This window comes from Paramisgurnus dabryanus, chromosome 17 (genome assembly GCF_030506205.2).
Source record: "Paramisgurnus dabryanus chromosome 17, PD_genome_1.1, whole genome shotgun sequence".
In the NCBI taxonomy this organism is placed as follows: Eukaryota; Metazoa; Chordata; class Actinopteri; order Cypriniformes; family Cobitidae; genus Paramisgurnus; species Paramisgurnus dabryanus.
In genome coordinates, this window is record NC_133353.1 from 16,358,704 (window position 1) to 16,375,241 (window position 16,538).

The 16,538-nt window shown below is 36.2% G+C and overlaps 1 protein-coding gene and 1 long non-coding RNA gene across 2 annotated transcripts in view; one reads left to right on the forward strand and one right to left on the reverse strand.

The window, feature by feature from the left end:
- Positions 1-3,394: 3,394 nt before the first annotated feature.
- Positions 3,395-16,538, reverse strand: part of trmt61b (tRNA methyltransferase 61B) — a 56,318-nt gene continuing 43,174 nt past the window's right edge. Inside the window, exons 3-7 of the mRNA XM_065255158.2 lie at positions 12,551-12,738; positions 4,490-4,581; positions 4,198-4,388; positions 3,926-4,003; positions 3,395-3,548 (exon numbers count right to left, since the gene is read on the reverse strand). Coding sequence (XP_065111230.1) covers positions 3,514-3,548; positions 3,926-4,003; positions 4,198-4,388; positions 4,490-4,581; positions 12,551-12,738 — 584 coding nt within the window. The 3' untranslated portion in view covers positions 3,395-3,513. The remainder of the gene's footprint in view (positions 3,549-3,925; positions 4,004-4,197; positions 4,389-4,489; positions 4,582-12,550; positions 12,739-16,538) is intronic.
- LOC135737346 (uncharacterized) lies at positions 15,090-16,529 on the forward strand. Its single transcript, XR_010528433.2, has 3 exons — positions 15,090-15,559; positions 16,093-16,186; positions 16,285-16,529. It is a non-coding gene; the product is annotated as an uncharacterized lncRNA (long non-coding RNA).

The following is a 16,538-nucleotide window of genomic DNA, read 5'->3' on the forward strand; positions in this document are numbered from 1 at the left end:
ATGGTTTATTTTGGTCTGGTTTTGTTTTCGTAGTAAACGGACGTGATATTTACGTTTTATTCCAACGTTATAGCCTAATTACGTTATTTTAACACCTAAATAAAAATTCTCAAAAATGGTTCATTTTGGTCTGCTTTTGTTTTCGTAGTAAACAGACGTGATATTTACATTTTATTCCAACGTTATTATTACGTTATTTTAACACCTAAATAAAACGTCTCAAAAATGGTTCATTTTGGTCTGGTCTTGTTTTCGTAGTAAACAGACATGATATTTATGTTTTTTACTACCTAAAAGTATACAAATTAGGTGCTTTTACATTGTATTAAGAACGTCCTTTTTTGGTTGCATTGTTTTTTTTAATTTAGGGTGTCGTTTTTAAAATGTCGTTATGTAAAATGTAAATGTTAATTTTGGAATTTACCGAACTTTCTGTGTGAAAGATGCTAGTGACCTTAGTAGATCGTGTGAGTTGCAATTAAGGAATGCATGTTTAATATATTGCAGGCTGAAACACTTTCTTCAAGGAAACACCACCTGTGTCGAATTCCACTGCGTCGTATTTTTTCATTTGCACGCTGAAGACATTCGCCTTACATTAGTTAAGAGATAACTGGGATAATTTATGATCATCAGGCTTATTAAGATTGTTGGTCGATGTAATAGTGATGTAATAGTGCAATAATAGGCCTATTTGTAGCCTTATTGTTCCAAAGCAGCATTACATTAATAAAAATAGGAGAAAACAGAAAATCATAGGCCAACCAAATAGCAAAGTACTGTATTTTAACTGTACTAGTGAGTGGAGTAATAATTTAATGTATATGCAACGTAATGTAATGTAACGTAGTTTTAAGTTAAGCTAATGTCAGCTGACTTCCAAGGGGTTGAAAAAAACCCTTATAGGGAACAAAAGTCCTTGGGATAAAAACCATTGAGAGAGAGAGAGAGAGACAGACTTAGCCCATATTATAAAAAATGATGAAAAATTAAACGTTTTTAAAAATTAGTTTAAGGTAGCAGTTGGTCAATGCTGGGCAGACTTGGGCGATCATAAATAAATGCTCATTAACATCAGAAAAAAACATGTCAGATGCACTTAGTTTTGCATTTTAACTCTTCATATGTATATTTATGTATAAATCACTTTGCTTATGTCTTACCTGTTCAGAGGATAAAACCATCTCTGCACCAGTTTTGATCCCTTCAGATGTTAAAAAATCACTTAAAACTCATTCCCTCGGTTTTTATAGACATGGCTTAAGGCAAGTTCTGAATTAAAAAACATGATTGAACTGTCTGAACTGAAAATAACTTGCACTGACAGATTTAAAAATATGCCAGTGCCATTGATTTGTTTCAAGATACAAACCAGTAACGTCTTTTCTTAAAGCTCACGTAACACACGCTGTTTCTGCATTTCTGATATTAATCTGGAGTACCTATGGAGTAGTATGACATCCTTTATATCTCTGAAGAGTCTTTAGTTTAATCAGATTTATAAAAGAAAGATTAGCTTTACCGAATCTTTCCGATAACGTACGAAAAAATGAAGAAGGAGGAGTTATAACACGGGAGGAGCGAGTACGAGTCATGCAACACTATACAACACTGTTTTAACTTATGATTCACTACATGTTTGTGTCATTTATATAATATACACGCGCCTATTTCCAACATAAGACAGAAGTCTTACTTACCACGAGTAACTCGTCATGAAAATCCACCGCATGAAACACACACGCAAAACTCCGCTGCTAATCCGGATAATAAACTATATCCATTGTTTCCATAAGGCTGGATGTCTTCTCCTTACATCCAAAAACACACTTCTTGTTGTGCCATTGTTGACTTTTGAAATTAAACAAAGCTGAGTGGTGTGATAAGCTGTTAGCAAGCTCTAGCGTCTCCCGCTGACTGACGGCTGGGCGGGGTTTTCCGGGGGAAGTTTTCCGGCGGAAGCCCATATAAAGAAGTGATACGTATCGAAAACCCCTGAAACGTCAGTTAGAACCGTAATCGAAAAAACATTGCCGAAACTTGTACGAACCCTGGCGAAGTGCATTCGGCACAGAAATACTCTGAAACACGCCCAACTGCATTTTTGACACTTTGCCTACGTTTAGCATGAGGAAACAACTCTATAACTGTGTTAATAAGTCAGAATGCTTGAAATACCATTAAACCCCCCCTTTAAGGCATGTTTTCAAAAGATGCTTAAACACCTTAATTAACTAAGGCCTATAGTCCTGGCGTAAGCTAAGCCTTGTCTGTGAAACCAGGCCATAAAGTTTAAATTTTAAGCAACCTGAACAAGCAGCAGCACACACATGATAGTAGACCAGATCATCTTATGGACGTCATGTGCGTTAGTTATATTTTCTCTGAAATCTGACCCGACAAAGCAATTTTTGTTTATTTTTATCTGAAAAGTTATGAAATGCAGCTTTGAAAACTGTGTTGTTTTGTTAAAATTATCACAGCTCAATTATTCTACAAAAGTTTATTGCAAACCCTATAAGTGCAAGCATTTGTTAATGCAATAGATTTTTTTCAATTAGTGCTTTTCAACAAGCTTTTTGCCTTAGAGATGTTTGTCATTATTTTTCTTCCATATGTGTGCTACCCTCTAGTGATGGAAAAAAATTCTGTGTACAATATCCTGGGAATTACAATGTCAGGCATATGTCAAGCAAGTGTTGTCTGATATTTTTTACCCAGTGCTTTTCTTCAGCACATTCAGGAGATAATAAAATCTGTTGCGATCATTCAATGGACTGGATTAGTGAAGAGTAAATCAACTGTATACTGTAACATCAGATAAATTAATTTGTGCCTGATCACTCTGTTCATTAAATCAGAGTCACATTGGCTGAGGGACAATAGAATGCATCTAAACTAAAAAAATAGTGCATTAAAGTGAATAAGGTAATGGTTATGTATATTTATCATTCATGTAAGACCTTTAGAATTTGTCTCTGTAAGTGAAGCTTTGTACAGGTATTTTAATGTATTGGTTATTACATTACTATTAGTTTATTATATTGCTTGATGATTAGTTTACTATATTACTTTACTGTTGTTCAATTTTCAATGACTATGGGCTTCTTAGTCAGGTTTGGATATATTGGAGTCCTGGATATAGATATAAATGAAACGGTCATAGCAGACATATTAGGCCCTCAATGTGTTTATTAAGTGCATGTGGTAATGAAATAACTTTAACAACTAAATGAGAAAAAAATTAATTATGCGTGTTTATGTGCATGCACACGCACACACACGCACGCACACACACACACACACACACACACACACACACACACACACGCACGCACACACACGCACACACACACATGCACACACAGAAGCAAGCCATGACCTACTGTAGACATCTTTTTGTATTGAAATGTTCAAAGCAGAAAAGACAAACATATAAAACGTAATTTTTTTGTAAGTTTATTGATGAAATATTTGGGATACAGTATGTGTGGAGCTGATGTTTCTTAGCTTCTATTTCAAGACCTTTCGTAATTTCACAAGGAAGGCTGAAAAAAAAGCATAAAATTAAAATCAGACATCTAACAAATGTTTAATACATTTATGCACACAATCGTCCAAAGTACACAAAATTTGGATCACTTCATAATGAATTATCTAAACAACAAATGTGAAAGACAGTGTTTGTATTTAGCTAAATTTAAACAATACAGCTGAAAGTGAAGTGATCTGTTAAGTCTGGCAGCCCATACTCACAATGTGACCTCTACATTTAACCCATCTCAGTGAGTAGTGTACACAGTCAACACACGGAGCATTGGGCAGATCACTGCGGTGACATTTGGGCTACAACTCTCTAAGCATAACTGCTATAATATTTGCTTTAGCATTGTAATGCATTACTATGCCTTTTGCTGTAACTCACCTGTATGGCCAGTTTGTTCAGGGTGAGGGCGTGCAATGTATGGTACATCTCCAAATGGCACCAAATCTGGGGTTAGATCTTTAACACAGGCAAATACAGAAGTATTGTGTGTTTGATTGTTACAAGTGATTATAATCAAGTAATTGTAATGTAACAAGTGGTCACATTTTCTTTAACATTGGTAACATGAAATGTATCAATCTGAAATTATCCAGCACATTTTTTTGTATGTAGTAAGAAAAAAATAAGCACCATAAACTTAAACCATTTACCTTCCGTATCTTTACTTGGCTCAGAGTTATCATTAGCTTCACATGAGGCTTTTCGTCTGTTGAATGTGCCATCTTTTTTGAGTGAGGGGGCAACAAGCCAATCCCTGTACTGAACCTCAACAATACGTTCACACACCAATGGAAAGGCAGAGTATCGTAGACTCTCCATTAGATCAACGACCTGCGTTATACTAGTTCAGAACAGACATAACTGTCATTGTTGGTTCAAATGCTTGCTTTTAAGGTAAGTAAAAGTTTGTTATTTGATGTGTGTAAAGAGACAAGGCGTTACTTTGCTTGATAAATGGCACACACAGATCCAGAATGGAGAAGAGGAACCACAGCAGGAAATGCTAAATGTGGATTAATCATATCCAAAGCAACCTAAAACACAACACACGTTACAAGTCAGACTGCACCACAGTGGTAACAACTCTCCAAAACACAAATGAAAAAAGTATGTGAACCCCTAGAAATGAACTGGTTTTCTACAGTCATTTGCTACAGTTTCAAATGTGATCTGATCAGGGGCGTCAGTTTGTGTTGAAAAGTGGTGGGGGGAAAAAATCAGATAAAAAAACATTATAGCAGGACGGGAAAAATATTGAATAACGGCGCATCAAAAATGGGCATAGCGTAGGCTAGTCAACAACACAAAAATACTTAGCATAAATCCCTCAACAATGTCGACTAACAGTACCTACAACACCAGTTCAACCAAACAGTGCCAAAGCACCATACTGTAGAAAACAGCAGCACGTTCAGTCAATGATTACAATGAAATTCATTATTATGTAAAAGAAAACACACCATAAGCATACAATGCAACATTTGTGACCCTGGATCACAAAAACAAGCCATACACTGCAAAAAATATTAGTATTTTTGTCTTGTTTTTTATATTTTACTTTTTGATATTTCTACTGAAAACAAGACAAAAATACTAAGTAAGAAAGTCATTTTTGCAATGTAAGTCGTACAGGTATTGTGTGATTTTTCAGAACATTTTAACCAAATACTTTCAAAAAGTGGTGGGGACAAAATCAGCCATTTCAAAAAGTGGTGGGGACATCTCCCCAGCGTCCCCAGTGTAAATGACACCTATGGATCTGATCCTCATCTAGGTCACAACAATAGACATGTGCATAAACTGACAACACACAAATAATTTTAGTTTCTTGTGTCTTTTTTGAAAACACCCATTAAACATTCATAGTGCTGGAGGAAAATGTAAATGAACCACTAGACAAATTATTTTAATGAAAGCTAAATTGTGTCAGAAGCTGGCAAACTGGAGTACAATTAATAAAATAAGTTTAAATGTGTGGTTTAGTGCTAAGTTGACTGATTAAAAGACACTCAAACATTTTAAGATTGCTGTACTTAAGAAGCATCAGCTCATATGAACCATACCTTGCAAGAAGGAGCTTTGTTGGACAAATTGCCTATATATGAAGAAAGTTTAATACTGTAGCTACTAGGGAGGCAACAATACACTTAGTTCACGATTCAATACAATTTTTGGTTCTTGTCCACGGTTTTCGGTTCAGTTTCGGTTCTGATGCCTTGGACTATTAAAGTGTTTTTAAATTATTTTATGCTTAGGTAACAGGAACAGTGAGATGTTGAGAAGCAAAAATACTGGTTTTAATTGGAGTTCTCTTTATTTTATGTAAATGCAAAAATCATCTTATACATTTCTACAGGGCTGGACTGGGACAAAAATTGGCCCTGGCATTTTGCCCCAGACCGGCCCACTACATAGGATCACAAATCTTTGTGCAACCTTGACTACCAACTCCATATAATGATTAAGTAGAAAAGTATAAGAGCTGACACGTGACATTACAAAAATGTAAGCACTGTAAAAGGCTTTGTAGGTTTTAAAAATAATAGTATTAGCCAGTGAGTGCACAATGTTTAAACTAACCATTTTGAACACCTGATAACACTGAGACCTGATAAATGTTACAATGAAATCGCTGCTGAGCCACGAGTCCCATTACAGTGTTTGCAGAATATTTTGATCACTTTTTTTCTGAACACCTTTTACCAATTCCAAAACACAGTAATTTTAATAACCAACATTAAGTTTTCCTTTTATCCTATTTTATGCCCTTGCTGCCCGAATCAGGATTTCTTGTATAATGGTCAAACCTCAATTTTGCAATTTCCATGCATGGCATCTTTCTTATGGACATCAAAAAATGAATTTCCAGTGTGTGTGTTAAACATTTTTTGGCCCATTTTAAATGTAAAAGAAAATTTGCCTAATAATTCTACACACTTGAATATAAGGTGCTTTTTTCTGCAGCCAGCCATCATTAACAATAATGTATTACTTATAAATGTCTTATTTACAAAATGAATTGTAGTTATTAAAGAGCCAGTAAGATGACAATTTTAAGCATCCTATCACTATTTATAAGTCCCGGACAACAGGTTTAAATGCATGCAAGGTCAAAAAACACTGTAATTTTCTCAAAATATAAATTTAAAATTACCCCATTTCTCAGAGATCCCCAAACGATTCGTGTGAAGCCGTTCAACGACTCAGTCTCCCTAAACCCCACCTTTCAGTAGCCTACTCTGCTCTGATTGGTCAACTGACACAGTGTCTTTGCACAGATCACAGATCAGTCTCACAGACCACAGATCGGTGGCACAGACCAACACTAGTGCAACATGTATTGACCTCGTGCTAACATGATTTACTGAGAAGACATTATCAACATCATTCATCATTAATCCAAGCAATAACAACGACGATTGAAACTAACATTTTACACTCATTTAAGCATTTATGTAAACTAACCGGGTCATTACAAAACCGTAAATGAGCATGCGTTAGCCGTTTGCTAACGTGACTCTCTGACAGTAAATTAACAGTTTAAACACACAACATCATTCATCATTAATCCAAACAATACAAACGACGATTGAAACTAACAATTTTACACTCATTTAAGCATTTATATAAACTAACCGGGTCATAGCAAAACCACTTGCTATCGTGACTCTGACAGTATATAAGTTAGAGTTTAATCAACGATATCATTCATCATTAATCCAAGCAATAAAAACGAATATAGACATTTTACACTCTTTTAAGCATTTATGTAAACTAACCAGGTCATAACAAAACCTTAAATGAGCATGCGTTAGCCGTTTGCTAACCTGACTCTCTGACAGTAAGTTAAATTAACAGTTTAAACACACAACATCATTCATCATTAATCCAAACAATACAAACGACGATTGAAACTAACAATTTTACACTCATTTAAGCATTTATGTAAACTAACCGGGTCATAGCAAAACCGCTTGCTATCGTGACTCTGACAGTATATAAGTTAGAGTTTAAACAACGATATCATTCATCATTAATCCAAGCAATAAAAACGAATATAGACATTTTACACTCATTTAAGCATTTATGTAAACTAACCGGGTCATAACAAAACCGTAAATGAGCATGCGTTAGCCGTTTGCTAACGTGACTCTCTGACAGCAAATTAACAGTTTAAACACACAACATCATTCATCATGAATCCAAACAATACAAACGACGATTGAAACTATCAATTTTACACTCATTTAAGCATTTATGTAAACTAACCGGGTCATAGCAAAACCGCTTGCTATCGTGACTCTGACAGTATATAAGTTAGAGTTTAAACAACAATATCATTCATCATTAATCCAAGCAATAAAAACGAATATAGACATTTTACACTCTTTTAAGCAAGTATGTAGCTATAATCATACTGTAATAACCTATAAGGTTTTCTTTGTGTCGGCTGAGAAGTGTGTTGCTGACATTGATCTAGACCTGCGAGTTTGACAGTCTGTGTCTCCTCCCTCAGACTAAATGAGGATGATTGGTGTCACCTGGAGGAGAGGAGATTTAAGAGACCTGATGCAAGGTAAGCGCAGGGGAGAGGACTAAATGTGAATGGCCGTTTTGCGCTCAGAAAGAGTGGGGACGCTAGTGATGGGAGAAACGAAGCTTTTCGAAGCTTCGAATCAATTGAACCAATTGCTTCGAAAATTGATTCAGTTTTTCAGAGCAGTTCGAAACCCACACACGCTGGCGACCCCTGCTGGTCAAAACAGTGTAAAAGCAGATCTGTCCACACATTTTACGCTTTTTTTATAAAATAATAGCAAGATTTTTATTAAAATATGTTTAAAAAAATTATTTAACTTAATTAAGACATAGTTAAAAGTGTATTATGTGTTTCTAGTTTTATTTAGGGCAAACAAATGAATAAAACTAACTACCCTTTTAATTATCCACATTTTTGTCATTAAATCTGTCTATAAACAAAAAGTAGACAACATGGCAGTGTTGTTAGTCAGAAGGATAAATGTTTTATGAACTTTCATAATAAAACTGACCCGAGTTCACCTAAACTTGTTAGACACTGGTCATGTGATCAACTCCCCCTAGTGGTGAACCATCGGATTTTCGAAACGTTTCGAAACAGTTATGACGTAATGAAGCCTCGTTTGCTAAAATCACGTGACTTTGGCCAGTTTGAAACATGCTCCGAACCACTGATTCGAAACAAAAGATTCGTAAATGTTTCGAAGCCTCATGAAGCAGTGCTTCGAAAACGACCATCACTAGGGGACGCTTTGGGTTGCTCGAGGCCAATAGGGTCTGTCCGGCAACGAAGATAGTTAGCGAGGGTGCTTTTTGTGTGTAGTTAGATATGCTGGGGGGGATTTAGGAGCGCTGGCCACTTATTCATGTGCATGAGAGCTCAGACGCGCATGGACATTATTCGATAACGCGCAGTGCAAAAGACATTCGGTACTGTGCCCTGTTATGGGGTTATTAAAACCGCATTGATCAGCTAACTCCCACCTGAAGCGTGAACATTTATCCTGTGAACTTGAGGACTGACAATTAACTGTTCCTGAATAACGGAGCCTCTCTGATTAAACCCAATCCTTACCAGGAAGAGTCCATCTGTCCGGTTTACTGTGCTTCCCTGAGACCCCGGGGCGGGGTCTTGTTGCCTGGAGACAGGGAAGTGTCTTTTAAATATTTGTTTCAATTGTTTGTATGAATGCATGTATGAGTGAACATTGTTATGTGTCATTTTAAAAGTTATATGTAAAGTGAATAGCATTAATGTATGTGCGATCTTGGGGTAAATGCCAGATCTATCACTGTAAAAATTGTGTGTGTCACAATTCTAGTATTGCGGTGGAGTTTTGCAGTGCGAGGTCTTGAGTAACCACTAGAGTGCAGTGTTGTGTGGTGAAGTGTTTTATTAGGTGTCATTTAACCCAGGAAAGCCATATAAATGTGATCTTTAACTCAGGGGCGTCAGTTTGTGTTGAAAAGTGGTGGGGACAAAAAATCAGATAAAAAAACATTATAGCAGGACGGGAAAAATATTGAATAACGGCGCATCAAAAATGGGCATAGCGTAGGCTAGTCAACAACACAAAAATACTTAGCATAAATCCCTCAACAATGTCGACTAACAGTACCTACAACACCAGTTCAACCAAACAGTGCCAAAGCACCATACTGTAGAAAACAGCAGCACGTTCAGTCAATGATTACAATGAAATTCATTATTATGTAAAAGAAAACACACCATAAGCATACAACGCAACATTTGTGACCCTGGATCACAAAAACAAGCCATACACTGCAAAAAATATTAGTATTTTTGTCTTGTTTTTTATATTTTACTTTTTGATATTTCTACTGAAAACAAGACAAAAATACTAAGTAAGAAAGTCATTTTTGCAATGTAAGTCGTACAGGTATTGTGTGATTTTTCAGAACATTTTAACCAAATACTTTCAAAAAGTGGTGGGGACAAAATCAGCCATTTCAAAAAGTGGTGGGGACATGTCCCCAGCGTCCCCAGTGTAAATGACACCTATGCTTTAACTTAATGCATATATTTAAATAAGAGTTTTCTATTTATCTATTTTGGGATTGTTAATAAAGTGATATATATATATTTTGCAAAAGTTCTGTTGTGTGCATTGTGTACCTTCTTGTTCTCCATTACTTCTAGTGAACCTCTGTAATATTTAAAATAGAAGGTTCATTACAATACTTACAGTTTGTGGTTAGGAGACGCATGTTGTTCCAAATAAAGTGGGTACTGAACCACTTTCATTGCCAAACGTCTAAATTTACTCCAATAAAAATTTTAAATAATTTTAACCACTGATTCTTCACAGCCAGACACGTTTGGTATATCCCTCCTTGAAAAAGTCTCCTTTGGTAGTGAAAACAACACAAGCTGAAAACACAGCGTGAGCTGATGTTTACACTCACACACAAATTAGCTGTAGGCGGGTCATAGTTTTCGTTTCTCCCGGGCAAGGCTGTAGGCGGAGATTAGTATCTCATGTGACGTGGATAAGTTTGTGTGTCGTGGATAATATCAGGAAGAAGACTCACTCCCTATAACGACTCGTTTCAGCGATTCAGAGTCAACTCCCTACTTTAGAAGCCAATAACTTTATTAATCGTGCACTTTTTGGTTCAACTACTTTACACGTTGTTTAGATTGATGGACAGCTACATGACACACTGCAATAAAGGTAAGTTTTGATTTTGGATCTGTGTGGCTCTTTAAGATTAATTTGGTTTGGAATTAGTCAAACATGTTTGATAAAAACTGTGATCAAAAGTTTGATGTAGCTACCTAATAATTCTGCCCACACTGTATTTTATTTTTTTTATACGTTTTATCAAGAGGATATCTAACAACAGTGTTTTAAAAGCAGTTCTGCTTACCGCACGTCAACTCGCTTCTCAGTCGTCTTTTATTTTGACAGACGCACACTGATGCTGCATGCTTCATAAAATGCCCTAAAAGTTGTGATTGGGCTAGCCAAATGTCAAATAAAATGGAACAAATGGCTGCTGATTATGTGTCTCCTGGGCCGGTCTGTCCAAAGAAAAAAAACATCTTAGGCTAACTTTTATGAAAAATGCAGTACAATGCCACCGTGCCTTTTAGCGCCATTAATGAATTACATTAAAACAAATAAGAAACAAAGCAAGAAATCAACGGACTGCGTTGCGCGATGTACAAGTATTATGGGCTGGTCAGACAAAAGTAGTGTGAGATGTATGATAAGTCTGTATTATAGTCGCTCTCTTGTGTCAGATCATCGCTCTGTCCATCTGACACAAGAAACAGAGGGGTGGAGCTTGTTAAGAGATGACTGGGCCAGCCCAGTGTCAGTATGGAAAATGAACCAATGGGCCGCTGTCCATGCTTTATGGGCCGGTCGATGGCCAATAATAAAAAAATCATATTATATTCACCGGCCCCCAAGGAAGTCGGCCCACCGGGCATTTGCACAGTATGCCAGATTACCAGTCCAGCCCTGCATTTCTAGTGTATTGATACAATAATATAAGAGATGATTAAATATATATATGTGTATATGTACATGTGAATTCATTACATTACATAAATTGGCCGATTTATATACCTGTACTTAGTAAATTAAACTTTACATTGTAAATGAAGGCTATACCTTACTGCACTACTGTTAAGTCCAACATGCTGTCTGTGTAGAAACCAAAAATTCATTCCTCAATCAAGATTACTGGTGGGATTTATTTTAGCATCATGCGCATTCTCTTCGAGTTGAACTTTTTCAACTTGCGCGGAAGACGTGTTTGAAGTGCATTGCCCCACGCAAATTTGCATCTTTACATTGATGTTGTACGTAATCTACTCGCGCAAATAATTAATCCACACCTCAGATTTCATTCTGAGATTTAAAGATTAAAAGTCCAGACCTTAACCTGTGCAATGACCTTCAAGAGAGCGGTTTACACCAGAAATCCCACAAATGTGTCAGAGTTGAACCGGTTTTGTAAAGGGGAATCGACAAAAAAATCCTATGGTGACGGTCTAATTCAGAACTACTGAAAATGCTTGCTTGAAGTATTTGCTAGGAAAGGAGGTTCAATAAACTATTAAATCCAATGGTTTACTTACATTTTCCTCCTGCAGTGTGAATGTTTAATGGGTGTTTTCAAAAAAGACACAAGAAACTAGAAATCTTTGTGTGTTTGTCTAATGTTGTGACCTAGATGAGGATCAGATCACATTTTATGGCAAATCACTGTAGAAAACCCGTTCATTCCAGGGATTCGCATATTTTTTTTTTGCCATAGTACATTTCTGTATAAAATCATCATAAGAATCACACTCCCCAATAACTCAACTTGGCCTTTGAAATACTGCTCTGGCCATCCATATGATGTCTTTCTTTAGTTAAAATATAACTTTAATCTTTAATTCTGATATAACAATGAACAATAAAAACATGGGATGTAGCTCCTTACCGAGTGAAAACCTCGCCCAGACAGAAGACAACCAGTGGAAAGGTCTCCACGGTGAAAGTGAACATTATCAGGCCATTCTTCCCCTCGCCGAAGACTCCATGCAGTGCGCCAACGCTGGTAGTTCAATACAGCACGACGGTGATGGTCCTCCCTTATCTCTACACTCAAAACACTTCCCTTACAGCCCACTGATGAAAAACATACAAGTACATACTTGGTTAGCAAATAACCTCATCACTTAAAATAATCATTGGCCCCATCTTTACATCAACATATCAGTCAAGTTTTTCAAAATTTGCTTTGTTAAAAAGCAGCTTTACATGGAATAAAGAAAACAGGAAAAATGTGACACGACCTGAGAAACCCCATCACAAGGTATACATTTAACAATTTAAAAAAAATTGGGTTTAAGCCCTTTCCAAATCTGTTTTTGTCTCTTTCGTAGCTTGTCTAAAACAAAAGTTGAAGTTGTTGGCTGATTGCATTTTCTGCTGTTGATCTATAGTACTTTTTAGGATCTACTCATTTATAGTTTATTAGTAAAAAGCCACCAAAATGTCCCCTACATGGCATCATGTCCATGTGTATACAGGGAGTGCAGAATTATTAGGCAAGTTGTATTTTTGAGAATTACTTTTGTTATTGTACAACTACAGAGCTCTTAGTCAATTCAAAATGTTAACAAACCCTCAAACCTGAACATTTAAGTAGTAAAAGTGAAATTTTGGCTTTCTTAAGTACTCCACTGCATGGCTGGCAAGTAAAGACCTTAGATATGAAAAACTAATGACATGGCCCCCTTCTTCACCTGACTTAAAACCTATTGAGAACCTATGAGCCCTTCTTAAGCAGAACATTTACAATGAAGGTAAACCGTACACCTCTCTGAACAGTGTCTGGGAGGCTGTGGTTGCGTCTGCACAAAATGTTGGTTTAGATCAGATCAAGAAACAGACTGAATCCGTGAATGGAAGGCTTGTGACTGTTATCGAAAAGAAGGGTGGCTATATTGGTCACTGAGTTTATATATTTTTTTATTTTTTATTGTTTTATAAATTTTTTTGTAAATGTAGAGTTTGTTTATTATTCTCACTTTAACAGGTGAAAAAAACAAGTGAGATGGTAAAATCTTTGTTTTTCATTTAGTTGCCTAATAATTCGGCACACTTATAGTTGCCTAATAATTCGGCACACTTATAGTTGCATAATAATGATGTACATAGAAATATTCTCTTAAGAAAGCCAAAATTTCACTTTTACTACTTAAATGTTCAGGTTTGAGGGTTTGTTAACATTTTTAATTGACCAATAGCACTGTAGTTGTACAATAATAAAATTAATCCTCGAAAATACAACTTGCCTAATAATTCTGCACTCCCTGTAGTCCATTTTCTGTCCCACGGACATCCGCAAAGATGTCCGCCTGACATTCAAACACACAACTTTTTAACACATTGTGTGTCATTTTGTGTAATACATTTTGGAAGTATTAAATAAATTACGAATTAGGTATGCAAACAAAGTAACAGTTAAATAAGCTATAAATTAACTTGATGGTTATACTATTTGCACTTACTGTGCATAGTTCACGTTTTCATCGAGCTGCATCTCTGACGGACCCGTGATCATTCATGTTTCCTCACCGGTGGTAAAACTACAGGCCTCATGTGGTTCTGGCTTCTGCATCACATGTTCAACATCATATTGTTGGGATGATAATCCTCCAATCTAACATAAACGCTACACACCACCACATTTTTCTGTTTTAGAAAACCTGTGGACTCGCTGTTCTGACAGGCTGTAGTTTGTAAACCTCCACTTACACAGTAATTTACTGTGACGATAATAAATTGAAATACAAAACTACTAAAACACACTGACTTAGATCCTGCACTGAGCCATGGTTAGCCTATCAGATAACTCACACTACAGGATTTTTTAAATCCTGGCAGATTATGAAATCTGGTTGCAGCACACACATAAGGAGAATCTTGTCAGATATTCTTCTCTCAAATCTTAAATATGCTCACACTACAGGACTATTTTAAAATCCTAGTGCATCACACACTATAGGATATTATTAAGATTATCTTGCCAGAACAAACACTTCACGTCACCTCAGGAGAAGAGGTTATAAAGGAATGAAGATAATGACACATTAATTATAATTTATTTTTAAATATTTACATTTGCTAGCAGCTTTCTATTTGAAACCTAGGTGACTTCTCCTCCTCAGCTCTTGTTTATGGCAACAATCATGATACGTTTTAAGGATGTCTTATGCAGGCAGTGTTTGAATGCATACTGTTTGTGTGCACAATCTAGCACCAACTCAAGTCTAATCCTCATGCCAAATGTATTTAAATTTATTTAAATATCACAATTTTTTGCACATTTAAGAGTTATTATTAAGTGATCTAGGCTATTTCTTTTAAAGAGCACCTATTATGGGATACACGTTTTTAAACATCCTTTTGTGTGTAAGTGTGCATTAGTACATGCTAATGATATTCAAAAAGTACATACCTTAAAGAAAACGATGACGCGAGTTATCGTCTCTAACGTTCGAGGACTACAAAAAACACTCGGATTGTAGGCAACAGTTTACTTCCTGGGATTAGTGACGTAGATAAGACCAACATTATCATAGTTCAGCCCTCTCTGCTTTGCTTGGGTACGCCCTCAAAGACGGGGGTGGGGAGCGCCGAGTCAGAAGAGGGCTAAAATGGCGGAGGTTGTGAGTCCCTGCTTTGACTCTGTTTGCAAACTCTTGTTTCATTGTTTAAGCGATTAAATCTCTCGAGTAGACGCTGTCTCTTTAGATGCGAGGGAAAAATAGCACTTTATGGACTTCCACAGAGGACATCATGTTTAATACGGTTCCGGAAAAATCCAGTCAGAAGTTGTTCACGGAGTTTTCACAATAACTGCTTCTCATGAACCGAAGCTGGATTTGCGCGATGTCTCCTCTTGAAAGTTGGATTACTGTGCACTTCTGGATCACAGGCTGTAAGTATTCACGTTTATTATTTGCCTTTTACTGTACGTTACGTAACCGGTAACCGGAGATTAACATAATGTGCGTGTAGAGCTACGCTTGCAAGCTAATTGTCTTGTTTTGTAATACTGTATTTCATAAACAACGTACCATATTTACACACGTGTATGTTGAATTATGCAGACTGTCGTTTTTTTTATCGATGTTGGTTTAGACATGTTTACAAACTTGCTAAGATAAATACAAATACAAATGCCAGCTAAACTGTTACCAGTAAAATTTGTTCTCATGATCAAACTCAAGAAACTCGAAGTACAGATGATTTGTTTAAAGTTATATGTATTTTACTGTTGTATTTACTTGAAGCTTTCTTATATTTTGAAACGAAGTAAACACATAATGTGTGTTGCTAATGTTGGGCCATGTATTATGTAATACATTTACGTTTTAATGAATAGTCTAACGATTTATAGTCGTTGTACTCTATTGTTATAATATGTCTTTTTGACTGAATACATGTTTGTTTTATTTGTCTATATCCTAGATTCGCAGCTGGACACATCCTTCTACACTGTATGCAAACATGCAACATCATTACACACAGTACAAGGAGTCAGACTGGCATATGAGGAGCAAAGGTGTGTAACACATATGATGTATTTAGCTAGTGAAACCACTACCAGTCTTAGATGTATAACTGATGATGACAAAGTTTTTTTTCTCTGCATAATAATAGGAACCCAGGCAGTAGCATCGTTTCACAATGTTTCAATCACCATCATCAGTGGATGCCTTTGCTGTCCGTAGCCTGAGATTTCAGATTTGCAGCAAAAAATTTGATTTTCTCATTTATTGGAATGCTGTGCAGGTATTTAAGTATTTTAGTAACTTTGTTAAATAAAGTAGTATTTACTTTTACAATAAATTAATTGCTTGTTTATATTTTACAGGTATTTGTACCTTGCAGCCATCCATTACAATGTCACCAAG